The sequence below is a fragment of the Jaculus jaculus genome, chromosome X (genome assembly GCF_020740685.1).
Source record: "Jaculus jaculus isolate mJacJac1 chromosome X, mJacJac1.mat.Y.cur, whole genome shotgun sequence".
Lineage (NCBI taxonomy): Eukaryota > Metazoa > Chordata > Mammalia > Rodentia > Dipodidae > Jaculus > Jaculus jaculus.
This window is the reverse complement of record NC_059125.1, coordinates 2,630,871-2,649,979: the sequence shown is the minus strand read 5'-3', so window position 1 is coordinate 2,649,979 and position 19,109 is coordinate 2,630,871. Positions and strand designations below refer to the sequence as shown.

The 19,109-nt window shown below is 44.5% G+C and overlaps 1 protein-coding gene across 1 annotated transcript in view; it reads left to right on the top strand.

The window, feature by feature from the left end:
* LOC101610374 (polypyrimidine tract-binding protein 1-like) overlaps nt 1-19,109 on the top strand; it is an 89,062-nt gene that overhangs the window by 9,646 nt on the left and 60,307 nt on the right. Inside the window, 4 exon segments of the mRNA XM_045140439.1 lie at nt 96-229; nt 456-693; nt 1,682-1,833; nt 3,210-3,407. Of these exon segments, the coding sequence (XP_044996374.1) occupies nt 96-229; nt 456-693; nt 1,682-1,833; nt 3,210-3,407 (722 nt within the window).

The window sequence follows — 19,109 nt, the reverse complement described above, 5'->3', positions numbered from 1 at the left end:
ACAGGGGCTTATTGATCTTCTGGATTCTATTATTTTTACCCACCTACCAACATGGGATGACTCTCAACAATTGTTGTAGATTCTCTTTACCACAGAGGAAAGAAAGAGAATCCAGAATGAAGCCTGGAAATTGGTTCCAGGCACATATGGGAACCCCACCAATAATCAAGCTATCATTGACACCTTCTGGCCCTTACTAGACCAGTCTGGGATTTTAACACAGCAGCAGGTAAGGAGAGACTCCAGGTGTACCGCCAGACTCTAATGGGGGGGGTCTCAGGGCCGCTGCAAGGTGTCCCACTAATTTGGCTAAAGTGAGTGATCTGCAGCAAGGTAAAGATGAGACTCCTGCCACTTTTCTGGAAAGACTCATGAAGGCATGTAGTACATACACTCCTATGGACCCAGAGCTTTCAGAAAATAAGACAGCAGTTATTCTCAGTTTTGTTAACCAGGCAGACCCAGATATAAGGAGGAAGGTTCAAAAAATGGACAGGCTAGCAGATAAGAGTTTGCGGGAGCTGGTGGAACAAGTGTATAATAACACAGAGAGTCCCAAGGAACGTCACGCCCAAGCTATTGCATCAGCAAATGAAACAAGTACCCACAATTTGTCTAAGGTTCTCCTGGAAGCCACCACAGAGTCCCCTGACACCCAACGTTGGCAATACAAGAAACTTGCAGGACAGCAAGGTAAGAAGGGACCTTCAGGAGAAAGGCCCAAACTCCTTTGTAACCAATGTGCTTACTGTAAAGAGATGGGGCACTGGGTAAAAGAATGTCCTAAGAACCCTCCTCAGAAAATCAGCTGCACAGAGTGAGTGTGTGTCCTGGAATTAGAAGGGCTTAATGACTGAGGGAGACGAGGTGTGGACATCCTCCCCGAACCTAGGGTAACCTTAAGAGTGGAGGGGACACCTATCACTTTTCTAGTGGATAGTGGGGCAGAGCATTCCGTGCTAAAAAGCCCCAAGGGAAACTGTCAGATAAAAAGTCTTGAGTGCAAGGGCCCACTGGTATGAACCAATATTCATGGACTGCCTGAAGAACAGTGGACCTTGGCATGGGCCAGGTATCCCACTCCTTCATGGTCATACCTGAATGCCCCTCCCCCTTACTGGGAAGAGACTTACTAACCAAAATAGGAGCTCAAATTTCTTTTGACCTGGATAGGCCTCATCTTACCGATAGAAATGGGTGCCCAGTACAAATATTGACCATGCAATTTGAAGATGAATATAGACTTCACCAACAACCAAGTCCCATGATGGACATTGCTGAGTGGTTGCAAAAGTTCCCTTAAGGCCTGGACAGAAACAGGAGGGATGGGACTGGCCTCCCATTGACTATCCATTTGGGTGGAATTAAAGCCCGGAGCAACTCCCATCAGAGTGAGGCAATATCCCATGTTGAGAGAAGCCTATATGGGAATCATCCCCCATATTACGTGACTCCAAGACCTTGAGGTGCTTGTCTCCTGCCATTCTGCATGGAATACTCTGCTCCTACCAGTAAAGAAGCCACATACTGGGGATTATAGGCCAGTCCAGGACCTAAGAGAAATTAACAAATGGGTGATGGATATCCACCCAACAGTGCCAAACCCCTATACTCTCTTAAGCTCCTTGCCTCCCTCCAGAATGTGGTATACTGTTTTTGACTTAAAAGATGCCTTCTTTAGTCTACCGCTGGCAGCACAAAGCCAGCCACTATTTGCCCTTGAATGGCATGACCCAGAACAAGTGTTTAATGGACAATTGGCCTGGACACGACTATCCCAACGATTCAAAAATTCACCTACCCTGTTTGATGAGGCTTTGCATGAGGATCTGGGTGAGTACCGACAACTGCACCCACATCTGACTTTATTGCAATATGTTGATGACATTTTGATAGCTGCAGACACAGCTCAGGCTTGCCAAGCAGGCACAGAACATTTACTAACAACTTTAGGAGACTTGGGGTATTGTGCTTCTGCCAAAAAGGCCCAAATTTGTTTAAGAGAAGTAACATATCTGGGATACATTATTTTTTTTTAATTATTTATTTAAGAGCGACAGACACAGAGAGAAAGACAGATAGAAGGAGAGAGAGAGAATGGGCGCGCCAGGGCTTCCAGCCTCTGCAAACGAACTCCAGATGCGTGCGCCCCCTTGTGCATCTGGCTAACGTGGGATCTGGGGAACCGAGCCTCGAACCGTGGTCCTTAGGCTTCACAGGCAAGCACTTAACCACTAAGCCATCTCTCCAGCCCTGGGATACATTCTTAAATATGGACAGAGACGGCCATCCCAGGCCAGAAAAGAGACTGTGTTAAGTATACCAACTCCCACCACCTGCAGAGCGGTGCGTGAGTTCCTGGGATCTGCTGGGTTTTGCCGTTTATGGATCCCTGGGCTTGCTGAGAAAGCCAGGCCCTTATATGAATTGACCAAAGAAGGAATTCCCTTCCAGTGGACTTCAGCCCAGGATCAGGCATTTAATGCATAAAACAGGCCCTGTTGATTGCACCTGCACTAGTGTTGCCTGACATTAACAAGGCCTCCCACCTCTATGAAGATGAAAAAAATGGAATAGCTAAAGGAGTGTTAATTCAGACATTGTGTGGTGGTTTGATTCAGGTGTCCCCCATAAACTTAGGTGTTCTGAATGCTAGGTTCCCAGCTGATGAATATTTGGGAATTAATGCCTCCTGGAGGGAGTGTATTGTTGGGGGCAGGCTTATGGGTATTAAAGCCAGTTTCCCCTTGCCAGTGTTGGGCACATCCTCCTGCTGCTGTGGTCCACCTTATGTTGGCCAGGGGGTGATGTCCACCCTCTGCTCATGCCATCATTTTCCCCTGCCATCGTGGAGCTTCCCCTCGAGCCTGTAAGCCAAAATAAATCTCTTTTTCCCAGAAGCTGCTCTTGCTTGGGTGATTTCTAACAGCAATGCGAACTGGACTGCAACACATTGGGACCTTGGAATCGGCCAGTTGCTTACTTGTCAAAGAAACTGGATCCTGGATAGTGGCAGGATGGCCACTATGCCTACGAATAATAGCAGCTACGGCCCTTCTGGTAGAAGATGCCAACAAATTAACATTAGGGCAGGAATTATAGGTGGTCACTCCCCACACCATAGAGGGAGTTCTCAAACAACCCCCTGACCAATGGAAGAGTAATGCTCGTATAACCCATATCAAAGCCTACTTTTGAACCTGCTGCAGATACAATTCTTTCCCAGCACAGCCTTCAACCCAGCCACCCTGCTGATGGACCCAGACCTGGAGGGACCCCTCCATGATTGCACAGAGATCCTGAGCTGGGTTTACAGCATCAGAGAAGACTTGACTGACCAGCCCCTGCCAGATGCTGAAGTTACCTGGTATACTGATGGAAGCAGCTTCATGAAAAAATGGACAAAGGTATGCAGGGGCTGCTGTGGTGAGTGAGACAGAGAGTGTCTGGGCGGCAGCATTACCTAGAGGGACTTCTGCACAGCGGGTGGAACTTATTGCTCTGGCAAAGGCTTTGCAGCTAGGCAAAGGCAAGAAGCTGAATGTGTATACAGACAGCCATTATGCCTTTGCGACTACCCATGTACATGGAGCTATCTATCAAGAGAGGGGCCTCCTCACAGCAGAAAGAAAGGCAATTAAAAACAAAGAGCAAATTTTGGACTTCTTGGCTACCTTATGGTTGCCCACTAAACTGGCCATTATGCATTGCTCTGGCCACCAAAGAAATGATACTCTGGTGGCCAGGGGAAATATGAGGACAGATGAAGTCACTAAGAGGGCTGCCCTAGATGCTGAACTGGTGTTGACTCTACTCCCAGACCCAGGACCTCCAACTTTACCTGACACTCCAGGGTGTTCAGAGGAGGACACCAAACATATTAGTAAGTTGCCTTTAACCCAAGAGGGTGTTGAAGGTTAGATAAAAAGTGAGGATGAGTGCGGTGGCGGCGGCGAACCAGAAAGCTGCTAAGCTCGGCCTGAGCCACAGGAACAACCAGGTGAGGGGAGTTTCCACTCACACTGGAGCTCTTTGCAAATGCTAGAAACGTGAAGGGAGAGTGGCAGTGAACAACAGAGGAGCAGATCACAAGGTAGAAAAACATGTGGAACAGCGAGAGAACTAGAGCAGCATCGGCTCCCTCCCCTCTCCCACTGCCTGTGCCCAGCTCCATCAAACAGAGCAGCGGTCCCGGGACCGGCCATGCCAACTTGAGCCAACAGCAGGACCCAAGCAGGAGCAGAGTCCGGCAGCAACATCAGCAGCTCTGGCACCGGCAACAGCGGCCCCAGTGGCAGCATAACCAACAGTGGCAGCTTCAGCAGCAGCAGTGGAAGATCCAGCAGCAGCAGTTTCAGTGGTAGCAGTGATGGTTCCAGCAGTGGCAGCTTCAGATGCAGCAGCGGCAATTCCAGTAGTGGCAGCTACAGCAGCAGCAGTAGTGGTTCTAGTAGCGGGGATGCCGATATGCAGGGCCACAGTTGCCAGGTTCAGTTTTCCCCGCAGGAAAAGCCAGTGCCCAGCTCCAGAAATCAGAACAGTGGCCCAACAACCCATTCAGCAACTTGACTGAGACAAAAATCATCCAAAAAGATAACTGGGATGGCACCAGGAAAGGGTCTCACTTGGTCACAAGCTGACTTGGATCCCTCAACAGACCAGAAATCTTAACCTCTTTGTTGGTAGAGGATCTGGTTGTTATAATAACTACTCTTGCATAAATACTCGGTGCTGTTTTTGATTGAATGTGTACAGTGTCTAGTTAAATTTTAAAATCTACCTATATTTTATTCCACTCAGCCTACTTGAATACTCCCATAGCAGGCAAACTCAACCACTAGGAACACCTGTGTAGATACTCTGAGAGTCTTAAGAGCCACACCTAATACCTTAAGCTCCTACCCTGAAGATATATAACATCAGATCAATTGATACAGCTAAGAATACCCAGCTAGATAGAAAATCCAAGCATTAACTTAATCCAAGATGCGAAAATATATACATTATAACACAAGAAACACTAAAAAGCAAGACAATATAAATCCACCTAAAAGTATTAATGCATCAGAAATGACCTCCAGTGAGAACGAGTTAGAGGAAATGCCTGAGAAAGATTTCAAAAGAATGATTGTAAATATGTTCAAAGAAGTCAAAGAACAAATCAAATGAGTCAAAGAGGAACTCAGAGAGAAAATCAAAGGAATCAAAGAAGATGCAGGACACCAATTTCATGAAATAAAGAAGGCAATGCAAGACATAAATAAGGAAATAAAAATAATAAAGAAAAACCAGTCAGAATTACTAGCAATGAAGAACACACTTAATGAAATAAAAAACTGTAGAAAATCTCACCAGTAGAATGGATGAAGGAGAGGACAGAATATCTAAGCTAGATGTCCAGGTGGCAGATCTAATACAGTCCAACAAAGAGAAGGACAAACAAGTGGGGATGATAAGTTGATCCTTCCCACATGCCTGGCTAAGCAGCTTCTCCAACATTTGCACCAGTCTACACATCTGGGCACAAAGTGCACTGAAGAACTGATAAGGCACAGTCACCTCAAAATAAATACTCAATTTAAGATCTCACATTGAAGAAATTGCTAACAAATGCCTAAGTTGTAAGATGACTAATGCAGACAATCATCCTAAAGGAGATGGGACATGCCAGCGAAGCTCCAAGCCCAGAGCACAATGGGAATTGGACTTTACTGAGGTAAAACCTGTAAATATGGTTACAGATATCTTTTAGTTTTTGTAGATACTTTTTCAGGATGGACTGAGTCTTTCCCCACCAAGTAAGAAACAGCTCAAGTGGTAACTAAGAAAATCCTAGAGGACATCCTTTCCAGGTATGGAATGCTTGCTCTTTTGAGCTCAGACAATGGACCAGCCTTTATCTTTCATATAACACATGAAGTTGTTAAGATTTTGGGGATGAATTGGAAATTACAGTGTGCTTATAGACCCCAAAGCTCAGGACAGGTAGAGAGAAGGAATAGGACCCTAAAGGAGACCCTTACTAAATTAACCATGGAGACCGGCGGGGACTGGGTATCTCTCCTTCCCTTTGCACTCTACATGATAGGCTTAACACCCTATGAAATAATGTTTAGAAGACCACCCCCAATTCTGCCTGATTTAAAGGCAGAGTTAATTGCTGAATTTGATAATCAACAATTGCATGAATCTCTTCAATCTCTTGCTAGAACTCATAAAGAGGTATGGCCAAGGTTGAAGGCCATATATGAGCCTTGACCTCCCCCACCAACTGATGGTTATAATCCAGGAGACTGGGTGTTTATTTGCCACCATCACCATGAGACATTGGAGCCCCGCTGGAAGGGACCCTATGTCATCATTCTGACCATGCTGTGAAGGTGGACGGAATTGCCACTTGGATTCATCACACCCACATCCGACCAGCAGATCCAATAGCTGAACCTGAGGACTACCAACCACAATGGAAAGTCAAGTGGGATCAAAAATCCCCTCTCAAACTCAAGCTTATACGCTCTTTATGTTTGTACTATTCACTGCTTGTGCCTACTGTAGCCTCCTTTCTTCCCTTAATCCCCATCAACCAGTCAACTTGACTTGGGAAATCTATAACCTAGCTATTCAGGAGGTTCTAAACTCTACCACTGGTTTCCACCCCCTTGAGACTTGGTTCCCAGATCTATATTTTGATCTAGCCACTTTTCTTGAGCTTCCATGGTCCAAATCAGTAACTCAAAAGCTTCATTTCTATGCATGCCCTGGTTATATTGGGGGTAAGACATATCATCAGCAGTGTGGAGGGGCAGATTAATACTATTGTGGGGCTTGGTACTGTGTGTCTACTGGACATATCTGGTGGGCAGCCCCAAAGAAAGATGACCTGTTGTCTATAACCAGGGGCACCACCCCCAAGTGTAAGCAGGAACTTGGTAGGAAGTCAGTTGTTGTCTCCTAAAGTGGAGCACAATATGTTCCATGAACTCGGACTGAGGGACACTGTAACCCAATCAAGCTATCATTTACTGAAGGGGGCAAACAAGATCAGAGGTGGCTACAGGGACTAATTTGGGGAATAAGAATCTATGACCAGAACCACCTGACCCCCCCCCCCCCGTGACCCAGGTGGGTTATTAAGTGTTCGGCTGCAGGTATCGCATCCTAAAATGTTGCCCATAGGCTCAAACAAGATCCTAGCACCACCACCACAACCAGAACCAGCCCTTGTCTCTGACCCCACTCTGACACCAGGAAACATTCTTAGTTCTAGTTCTCAGCCCAGCATCCCTCCACAAATACCTAAACTAGGTAATCCCCTTCTCACCCTCCTTAATCACTCCTTTGTGGTCCTGCATGCCACCAGACCAGACCTTACTACGGCCTGCTGGCTCTGCTATGGCACTGACCCCCCTTTCTATGAAGGAATAGCAGTCTCTGATTCATATAGTGTGTAACCAGATGTAAATAAATGTAGATGGCAACAATCAGGGACTGTAAGACTCACCCTCCAACAGGTATCAGGACAAGGACTATGCATTAGTGGTGCCAGTCCCAATTCAATTCCTCCCCCCTTGTGTAACCAAACCATCTTTATCAACACATCCCCCTCTTATCTTATTCCCTCCGAAAACTCCTGGTGGGCTTGCAGCACAGGACTTACCCCCTGTGTTAGCACATCTGTGTTGGCTAATGCTAAAGATTTCTGTGTACAGGTACAGCTAGTCCCCAGAATAACCTATCACTCAATTGAAGAAACAGACCAACAACTAAGTGCAAATCCAGTTAGAATAAAGAGAGACCCTATTACTGCTCTAAGTGTTAGCTTACTGATAGGTTTGGGACTTGCCAGAGCAGGAACAGGAATAACCTCCTTAGTAACCCAGAAGCAACAGTACGCTGACCTTAGAGCAGCTATACATTTGGACATTCAGGAATTAGAAAAATCAATTTCCCACCTACAAGAGTCACTTTTGTCTCTAGTGGAGGTAGTACTGCAATATAGAAGAGGTTTAGATCTACTCTTTCTCCAGCAAGTAGGACTATGTGCAGCCCTGGGAGAAGAAAGTTGCTTTTATGCTGCTCACTCTGGAATTGTTAAAAAAAATCACTAGCCAGAATTTGTGAGGGATTATTAAAAAGAAAAAAAAAACAACAAGAAGGATCTCAAGGATGGTTTGAGTCATGGTTCAGCCATTCTCCTTGGATGACCACCCTGTTGTCTGCTTTATTGGGGCCATTACTTATATTTTTGTTGCTGATTACAATAGGACCTTACATTGTTAATAGAATAATTACCTTTGTTAGAGAACGAATTAATGCAGTGCAGCTCATGGTGCTAAGAACTCAGTACCGTCCTCTACAGTCTTTTCCCCAATAAAGACCCAAGGATGGGTCTCCTGAAGTCACAAGTAGAGGGGGGAATGAAGGACCCAGAAACTGAATGACACCATGACAGGCTTCCATAGAGTGCTGCCCTGGTTAGGCCTAAGTTACAAGTTTCAGTTTAAACAAAGGAACAAAGGGGTAGCTGCCCTGCCCCCTGCCCAGCATACCTGAGACTTGCCAAAGACTTGTCCCTCCTACCTCCCTGCCACGGCCAATTAAGAGATTTATCCCTCCTACCTCCTTGTCTCAGCCAATCGAAATACATACAACTGTTATTGCTGCTTGTTTAGCCAATCGTAACAGAGGTTGCTTAGTTACCTAGCTCCTGCCCACCAATCTTGCCTCCAATGTCCTAAGAAATCAACCAATCATGTACACATTCCCTACTTCTTTGTTCAAATCCCTATAAAAAAAACCTGCCCCCCCTGCTGCTCAAGGCTCTTGTATGGATCCATTGCATTGGTGAAGTCAAGAGACTGAGCTTAATCCTGAAATAAAGCTCCTTGCCCTTGCATATGCTTATGGTTCTCCTTGGTGGTCACTGAGGGGGTGCCAAGAACTGGGAAGAACACAGACAGCTATGTTTTCTTATTGAATTGGTGGATATTGGATCTCCTCAGTATTATCTGTCATCTGTAAAATAAAACAGATTCTCAAAATAAGAGTAAAATCAGTTTTGATTAAAGGGCAGTATGCATATAAGAGGCATTTTGGGGACGATAACTACTCAATTTATCCAGAGAACAATAGGGGTTTCTCTCTGGGTGTTGTATTTCCTGTCTGTGGGACATTGGCATGATTCCTAGCACCAGTTATGAGCTCTCTTCCACTGAGTAGGCCTCATGTGCAATTGGTGGTCTGTTGGTTACTCCCACAGGCTGTGTGCCAGTATTGCACAAGTGTGTGTTTCTTGTCTATCTTTTGGGTTCTATAGTTTCCATAGTCTCCTGTTTACTTATGCTGTTGGTGACCATTGTCACTTAGTAGCTCCCATAGCACTTTCCAATACTATGAAAGTTTATCAGGAGAGGACTGACTTTCCTCTCAGTCACATGTGCTCTCTTGGTGCCCAGGGATGGCATCCTGTGGTATCTTCATAAATAGAGTTTTACCATTTATCTCTGTTGGGTAACAAAGTGCTGGCAGTAGCCTAAATTGATTTTGGGTCCTCATGGATATCCCTGGCCTGTGTGTGTGTGTGGAGGGGGGGTGGGAGGATTAGGTTAACACAGCTCTGGTCTGGGATTCACAATCGAGAGCCTATGGTTTTAGGATTAAGCTTTCTCCAACTTCTACTGGACATAGCAATCTGGTCCACCCATCTCCCTTAATTGAGGGTTGTATCTTGTATACTGGTATCCCAGAAGGCATATCCTAACGTACTACTTTAGTCTTTAGTTTTGTGTAGTTTCCCTCCTTATTCCTTTCTCCCAGCCCCCAACCCTGTGAGAGAAAACATGTGGCATTTGACTTCCTTAGACTGTATAACCTCGCTTAGGATAATATTTTCCAAGTCCATCCATTTTCCTGCAAATTTCATTATTTCATTTTCCTTAATGCTGAGTAGAATTCCATTGTGTAGATCTTATGAGGGAAAAAGAACTTTATGGAAACTGGGCTAGAGGAATTTTGTGTGAAAGGCTGACTGTGCTCTTTCTATATCATGAAAACTTAAGCAACGTTAAATTTAAATGTAATGGGCTGGTGTGCTTGGCAGAACATAGAGCATCAGAATATAAGTCAGCAGAGAAATAAATGAAATTTTTGGGCCAGAGACTGTAGCTGTAGCCCAGCTTAGCTGTAAATGTTTGACAGATTACCACCATAGAGATTGGGCCATCTATTCTGCATTGGGGCAGAAGAATGCTGCTTGTCTTTTGAAAGGAAGGGGCCAGAAGAAAGTTGCTAAAGGAATTTCCTGCTTTTCAAATTGTTTTATTCCCCACTGGATTTGATGCAAATTTGATACAATACCTGATACTGGTTATGGAAGTATGACAGATGCAGGAAAGAGAGGTCTTTGGATTTGTAACTTTTTGGAGATGGTCCCTAGATTATATGGAGCATGGTCATAGTCCCTGAATAGAGACCATGAGGAACAATATCATGGAGCCTTGAGGATGAACTGTAGGTTGCAGTAGAGACCCCAAGATTTTAGAGATGCATGAACTATGGGATGGCAGCCAAGCAAAGCTGACTGCTCTGGGTTGGGTAGATATTCTGGGAAAGCAAGCAACAAAGGCTGAAGGGGCAGAATTTGGACCCCAGAAATTTTAACGTGGGTCCCAGGTGCTGGACAAGGAGATCCAAGATTTAATATTTGCCCTGGTCCAGATTTCCCTTCTTATGCCTTCTTTAACAGTGTAAATTCATGCCCTGTGCCATTATGTGCCGAATGTATTTAACCTGTGCTTTGGTTTTATAGGCCTACAGTTAAGAGACTATTTTGTGTTTCAGATGAGTCTTTGGACTTTCAAACGGTGTTGTTTTGTTTTAAAGAATGATTGGGACATTTTAAAAGTTGGATTGAATGTATTTTGCACCATGAAATTGTCATGAGTCTGTGGGACCAGGGTTGGGATGTCTTCCATAGCTTCATGTGTTTTGAATATTTGTTCCCCAGCTGATGGCAATTTGGAGGCCTGAAACTTGGGAGTGACAGGTTTGAGTTACATTTTTTAGTTTCCCTTGAAAGAAAATTTAAACCTTTTATCGTCCTTTCCCAACACCTTCTTGTATCACTTATTCAATTTCTTTCTATCATCTTTTGTTGTTGTTGTTGTTGTTTTTGGTCTTTGAGGTGGGGTTTAACTCTAGCTCAGACTGACCTGGAATTCACTCTGTAATCTCAGGGTGGCCTGGAACTCACGGTGATCCTCCTACCTTTGCCTCCCGAGTGCTGGGATCGTCTTTTTAATGTCCTCTTTTGATCTTTTTATCATTTTAGATTTCTCTTTTAATCCTTTCTGTTTAACATGCACATGTGTAACCCACAAAAATTTATTAACTATCATAAGGATCATTAAGAGAACGATCTATCTCCATTTCAGTACCTTTTACCAACATAACACTTACTATTATCTACTATCTTAAGTACCACTGAAATAATTGTTGGTTCAGGGGTCCCAGAAATAATGAGACAAAGACTGCTCAAGCTCAACTGAAAACAAGAAATAAGTTTATTAAATCCAACGCAAAACAAAGCTGATCAATCAGGGAAGCAGGCCGACTCCAGAAGCTGGAACTGAGAACTCAAAGTGGCTTGCAGGCTTTTTAAAGAAAAAACCCACAACCAGGTGCTGGGCAAACAAAGTAACAGTTTCAGGGAGGAGTTAGATGACCTTTAACAGGATTGGTGGGTTCCAGGTAGAGAGATACTTTGTAACTATATAACTGTAGGTAAGAAACTAGTTGTTTTGGTTTCAGGATGTTGGCAAGCTTAGAGGGTATTGTGAGAGGGGATTTTACTTCTTATTGGTTGGCTCAGTTACAGGGAAATACCTTGTGGTTATTCCTGGAACTGGAGGTCAATAAGAGTACATGAACAAAATGGAGTCACTATAGTCTGCACAGCCCTTCAATAATAACTTATTATTAATTCTACTATGATATCAAACATTTACAATTTTCTTTTTTCAACTTTGTATAGAACCCTTATTAAGATCCTTCATTGATATGTGACAGTCTAGAAAAGCAAATCATGAATAATAAGAATTTTATTACATGTTGGTGGTGTAACCTTTGTAGATCAGGAGCCTAGTAAACCCTGGTGTGGGCTGCTGGGTTCAGATTTTAGCCTGCACCTCAAAAGCTGTAAGCTTAGAGCCCTCTTTGGCATTTTCTGTTTCATTCTTATTTCCTTTTTCAGCAGTTATTGCAATTGAGAATTTTTGTGTAAAGCCACTTAAATCAGTTAGTAGAAATTATTGTTAGGGTATAAGCAGAGAGTTGATTGTCCTATCCTATCAAGGAAGATTGCAGGGCAGGCACCATCTTCAATTATGGAAGACCACATGGTAGATGTGATTTTGGATTAAAGATGTGATTGCTATTACTGGTTAGGACACACATTTTTAGCTTTTAACTTTAAGTTTAAGGAGAAATGAGAGTTACAAGTGAGCCCAGAGTTATACACATAGCATGGCAGAAATTCCGTGATGGGAAGTTAGGAGAGAGACAGAATAAGGTGCAAGTGATGAATTGACAGAATCCAATTTCTGTTTAATGTCTTCCCTCCATGGGCACTCACCTAAAAGAGGCATTTTAATCTCCAGGCATTTCTGCTCTCCCAGAAACTGTTGAGGCCATTGAGCTATATGTCACCACTGTTATATTCCACATGAGAGAACTATAAAACCATCATGCTTCTTAAGCCAATTGAGAGTTAAGCTGGTGGTCAAGAGTGGGCTCATGCTCAGGAGGGCTCTTGACTACAAAGGAAAGTGGTATAGGATTTATAAATCCAAAAACTACAATCACATCATTCCAGGTACAGATCAGATAATAGAAGTTAATTAATAACATTAAACAATTAATACATCAAACCAGAGGCATAGTAGTTACAGTTAATCAAAAACAATCAGCCTCCCAGAACTGCAGAAAACAATATATTTCCCAATACAGCAGGTGTAACTAGATAAGAATGTTCTGTTAACCAGGATGTGTTTTTCAGAGAGGAAGAGCAGCACAAGAAAGGAGTCAAGTGGAACAAAATAGTGTTACCTGGGGTAGCTCATTCCCTACTGGTCTGTCTTAGAGTAGAATCAAAGTGTTGAATCATTGTCCACAGGAGGCAGGGTGTTGTACTGGGCTCTTAAGTACATTAATCTAACAGAGACTATATGTTGTTTGACAAGTTTAACAACCAGTTAATTAGGCAAGACCCAATTATTAGACCCAGGAAGAGAAGCATAAAAAGGCCCTCGAGGGTGGTTAGCTATGGATTTCAATTGAACTAATGATGAAACAAGCACTGTTGGTCTCTCTTTCCTTTTGGTGTTTATATAGATTTTCTCTGACCTTCTGTAAGGTATCTTGAGTGAGGTCTGATTTATTTGCATAGAAACAACAGGACCCTCCTAGGGCTAAATATAGGCCCCAATGGGGCAAGAACAGCAAGTCTAAACTATGCTGGTTTTGGAGAAATATCTCAGGCATTAATTCCCAACCTGGTTCTGAAGCATATTTATGGAGGACTGTAGATGTCCTAGTTCAGCATTGACTTGCTGAGCCCTCTGGGATATTCCAACTTCACCTCTTATCAAAGTAGTTGTGCTTAAGGTAGTGGACCCGGCTATGCTGAGTCCCACTAGAATGGGGACCAGCAGGGGAGCCACTGGCTTATAACAGGATCAGAGGCCTAGAGGAGGGCCACTGTAACCATACACCTGAGGGAGAACATAAACTTTAACACATAGACTCTGCTCCTTTTATTTTTATTTATTTCTATGAGAGAGAGGCAGAGAGAGTAAAAATGGGTACACCAGGGGCTCTAACCACCACAAACGACCTCCAGATGCATGTACCACCACCATGTGCATCTGGCTTACATGGGTACCAGGGGAATCAAACCTGGGTCTTTAGGCTTCACAGGCAAGTGCCTTAAACACTAAGCCACCTCCACAGCTCTTGGCTCCTTCTTTAGTCTATTGGAGATGATGAATGTGGTGAGTCCAGAAGGGCAGGCTAGCCAGGTCTCATTTGGTGCAAAGTAAGCTCAGGAGTTGGACAGGTTGAAAATGAGAGCATTATTACAGGACTTTGAGAAGGGAGATTTTTGGAGGTGGTAATTAGGGATTGTTAAGCATGAAGCTTTACCGATTATGTCTCCTAGAGTTAGTGGTGGAGGAGAAAAAGGACAAGTCAACTTGTCATCATTAGTAATGATTGGGGCTTCTATCCCTAAACCTACATAGTAAGATGGCTTAGATTTTAGGCAAAGCCAACAGTCTTCAGCTAGTTTGAGTTGGGTAAAGTTAAGTAGCTGATGCATCCCTTCCATCACTGAAAACAAGATTGCAGGTTGAGGGAGACCTGGCACAGGCTTTACGGGTAAAGACAGAGAGTGGGAGAATCTGCAAATTGAATGTGAGGGACAAAGAGGGGGTCTTCCAAGTTGGATATGGTGCCAATTGGCTTGAGGGGGCCCTGATCAGCAAGGCTCTGGCTCTGGATGGTGAGCATGGCACTGTCATACTATTCCATACTATATAAATGAATGCCCCATGTATATCTGACTCTCCACTTGTAATTAACAGGATTGTTAGCACTGATGAATAAGGGGTTACAGCATGAACCATACAAGCTGAGGGAGGAAGACCTCCATATGGAGAGGAATTCCATATGGCTCTGTTCCCCTGAGTAAGTTACACATTTTCAGGAGCGGCAGAAGAACTGGCTTGGATCATTGCAATGGTGGTCCTCAGGGACCTCTAGGCAAAGGTAAAATTCCATACCCCCACAGGTCCCAGGAGGTGGGGGTGAATGCAGCCAGTACTCCCACTGTCCAGGGCACCACCATTTTAGAGAAAGAAAAGTCAGACAGATCTGACAGCCTCCTCTTTTTGATGTACACCTGGTCTCCAGGTCAGAGTAAATGGCAAAGAATTGAGGACTAAACTGGGAGGACATCCTGAAGGTCAGAACGGACTACAGCCCGAACTGCTGGAAAGACTGGAGATACTTTAAAAGACATTGATTTAAGGGGCTGGAGAGATGGCTTAGCAGTTAAGGGTTTTGCCTGCAAATCTTAAGGACCCAGGTTCAATTCCCCAGGATCCACATAAACCGGATGCACAAGGTGGCGCATGTGCTCCCTGTGCATCTTGCTAACGTGGGTCCTGGGGAATCGAGCCTCAAACCCGGGTCCTTAGGCTTCACAGGCAAGCGCTTAACCGCTAAGCCATCTCTCCAGCCCGAGTCCCCATAATTTTTAATAATCCTAATGATTATTAAAATGTTGTTCAAACATGCCCATAGTCCAAGATCTTTTAACTGGGCCATAATATCGAAAAAAAAAATACCTCCAAAACCCATAATGGCACAGGATAAACACTCACACTGTAAAATACGGCATTAGGCATAGCAAAGAAATATTCAACTAATACAAAATTTAAACACGGCAAACATCAAACTCTGTTGCTCCAAGTCCAACAACTCTAGTAAGTGACAAATCACCAAATCCAATCATTCTAACCAGCAACAAGTCTCTGGAATTCCAATCCCCCCCACCCAACTAGGCTACTCACAATCCTGGAAAACTTCACTGGGGTCGGCAGCTTTCCTTAGCAGCCATTTCATGGTCCCAGCATCTCCACTGGGTCACCACTGTAATCCAAGGTTCATCCTCATGGCTCCATTGGGTGTCCATGCAGGCATCCAGAAAACCTGCTTCATACTGCCCGTGGTCATTTCCAAAACACAAGACCTTGTTGCAAATTCAATGACCCTCTCTTTCCTGCATTTCTTATACTCCATAATACCAGGTGAGGTGCCAATTTGTTAATCCATGGAGGAATAAAGCAGACTTTGAAGAACAGGACACTCCTTGAGCACTCAGGCCCCTTCAAAAGAGCCTATATTCCTTCTGTTGTTCCAATACGGGTCAGCTGGCCCAATCTCAATGGTTGTAATCTCTCAATTGCAGCTGAACAGGCAGTAGCTTTGGCCCAAAGATTTCTTTCGGTGCAATATCCCTCTGCTCACATCAGTCCAATTTTATGCAATGCAAACCTGCACAACTTCTCAGGGCACAGGCATGACAGCAAGCCTCTCACACAAATAGCTTCCAGACCAGTCCAAGCAAAGCTCGTTCTCACCCTCATAAGCCAAACTTCACAGTCCATAGTTCTTAGTGCTTTCATGTCTTTCAACTCTGACCAGAATAGTCCATCAAGCTCTACTTACAGCACTACAAACCATCTCTTAGGTCAAGGTTTCAAATCTTTCCACATTTCTCTTGAAAATCATATCCACAAGGTCAAAGCTATACAGTCAGGTGTCTAGCAGCAAATGACACCACCCCTCTGTACCAAATTTACTGTTTCAATCAGGTTTGCATTGCTGGCAGAAATCACCTGACCAAGAGAAGTTTCTGGGAAAAAAAAAAAAGGTTTTATTTTGGCTTACAGGCTTGAGGGGAAGCTCCACGATGGCAGGAGAAAATAATGGAATGAGGAGAGGGTGGATATCACTTCCTGGCCAATAGCAACAGGAGAGTGTGCCAAACAATGAAAGGGGAAACTGGCTATAATACCCATAAGCCTGTCCCCAATAACACACTGCCTTCAGGTGATGTTAATTCCCAAATTTCCATCAGCTGGAAACCTAGCATTCAGAAAACCTAAGTTCACAGGGGACACCTGAATCAAACCATCACAGTCACCATCAGGGTAGCTTCTTTTAGAGCAGCAAATGCTTCCACCCATCCTGAGAAAGAGTCTACAAATACCAAGAGTTGTTTATATTCTGCATAAGGGGCTTTATCTCAGTGAAGTCAACTTCCCATCCCTCGCTGGGGACCAATCCTGTCAGGTGGACAGCGAGGAAGCCTTTTGTCCCATTTTAGGTTCACCTGAGTGTAGGAAAAGAATGGAGATGCTGCTTGAGTGGCTATCTCTCCAAGTTGTGAGATCTGGTATGTGGAGGACAGTAACTCAGTTAACTTTGTAGGACCCAAATGGGTGATATGGATGTAGTTGATCCACAATGAAATGTCTGAGAGTGCAGGGAGGATAATCCTTTTTTTTTTTTAAATGTCAGAGGAAGCGAGTGAGCAAGGCAGAGAGAGACAAAGAGAGAGAGAATGAGTGAGCCAGGGCCTCAGTCACTGCAATCGAACTCTAGATGCTTGCACCACCTAGTAGGCATATGCAACCTTGTGCTTGCCTTACCTTCATGCATCTGGCTAATGTGGGATCTTCAGAGTCAAACATGAGTCCTTAGGCTTCGCAGGCAAGTGTCTTAACTATTAAGCGATGAGTCAGGCCAAATCCACCATCTGGTTGGCTCCTGCGATTTACCCTGAGAGTGGGCTTTTTCTTCTTCTCAGGTATAGTTTGTTTGAGGAGGAAGCTTCGGGTCAGGAAAAGCAATGGGAAAGACTGTGAGTGGTTCCACGTGCCACCTGGCATCTTGTCTAGCCACCTGATCTGCCATGGAGTTTCCTTTTGTCTCAGGTGTGTTTGTCTTTTGGTGGCCTTTACAGTGGATAACAGCCACATTTTGGGGAAGCTAAATAGCTTCACAGAGAGGTTAAATCTCTTCTTGATTTTTTATTTTATTTTATTTTTATTTTGGGGGTATGGTCTCCCTCTAGCTCAGGCTGATCAAGAAGTCATTATGCAGTCTCAGAGTGGCTTCAAATGCATGGTGATCCACCTACTTCTACCTCCCGAGTGTTGGGATTAAAGGTGTGCACCACTATGCCTGGCTTCTTCTTTATTTTATTTTTGTTCTTTTTTGCCCCAACCCTTGGCTGATGTGGAATTTACTCTGTAGTCTCAGGGTTGTCTTGAACTTGTAGCAATCCTCCTATCTCTGCCTCCCAAGTCCTAGGATTAAAAGCATGCACCACCACACCCAGCTTGCTTTTTCTTTAATAGTCTTTCCCTCTGCAGCCACATTTCCCCTTTCCTTGTAAATCATGGCAGGAGCATGAAGGGTCACGAAGACATACCTGCCATCAGTGTAGATGTTTACCCACTTGTCTCTTCCCCAACATGAAGCCTGGGAGAGCACAACCAGCTGAAGTTCCCTGACGCAGGGCTTGGGACTAAATGGCATCTGATTGGGTAGTTATTGCTGCCTCTCCTTTTCTGGTTCCACTGATGACCAGGCTGCTTCCATCAGGGATCAATCAGCATCCATCTTAGGCAGGGGAGTGTCTTGGAGATCTGGGTGTCTGGACTGGGAGATATCCAACAGATGCCTCAGGGTTGTCATCAGACATCAGCACTGAAGAGTTGAGACTCTTAGCAGTAAAAGTGAGGTGGCAGTGGTGGAGTAGCAGGCTCTGGTATTGAGTAATATGGGCATTAGACATCCACTGGCCATTTGCCTCCCATTAGAGAGTCTTCCCCCACAGCATGGGTGAGGCATAGTGAGGATAGATCTGGGGCTAAAGTGGGCTTGCCAGTCTCTTATACCAGTATGGTGGTAGCAGCTACAGCACACAGGCACAGAGGCCACCCTGAGGCCCCCTTCCCAGGTCGAAGAGCTTGGATAGGTATGCTACAGGACTTTGCCAGGGTCCCAGTGTCTGGGTCAGAACAGCCTTTGCAATGCCCCAAGTTTCATGGTTAACAAGAAACAGCTAAGTGACATCAGGTAAAGCCAAAGTGGGTGCTCGGTTTATGACCTGCTTTAGGTTCTGGAAGGCCTGTTGTTCTATTTAACGGTTGGTCTTCCTTCATAGCTGAATAGAGGGGCCAGGCTATCTTGGAAAATCCCCAAATCCAGAGCCTACAGAATCCTGCTGTTCCCAGGAACTCACATACCTGTTTCTTGGTCTGAGTTGTGGGGATCTGGAAAATGGCCTCTTTCTAGGCAACACTGAGTCCTCTTACTTTGTGTCAGTTTGTATCTCAGGGAGGATACCTCTGTCTGGCAGAGCTGAGCTGTTTTTGTAGACACATGATATAAAAACATCTGAAGCAATTGGAGGGAGAGAGAAAATTGGCATGCCAGGGCCTCCAGCCACTGCAAACGAACACCAGATACATGTGCCT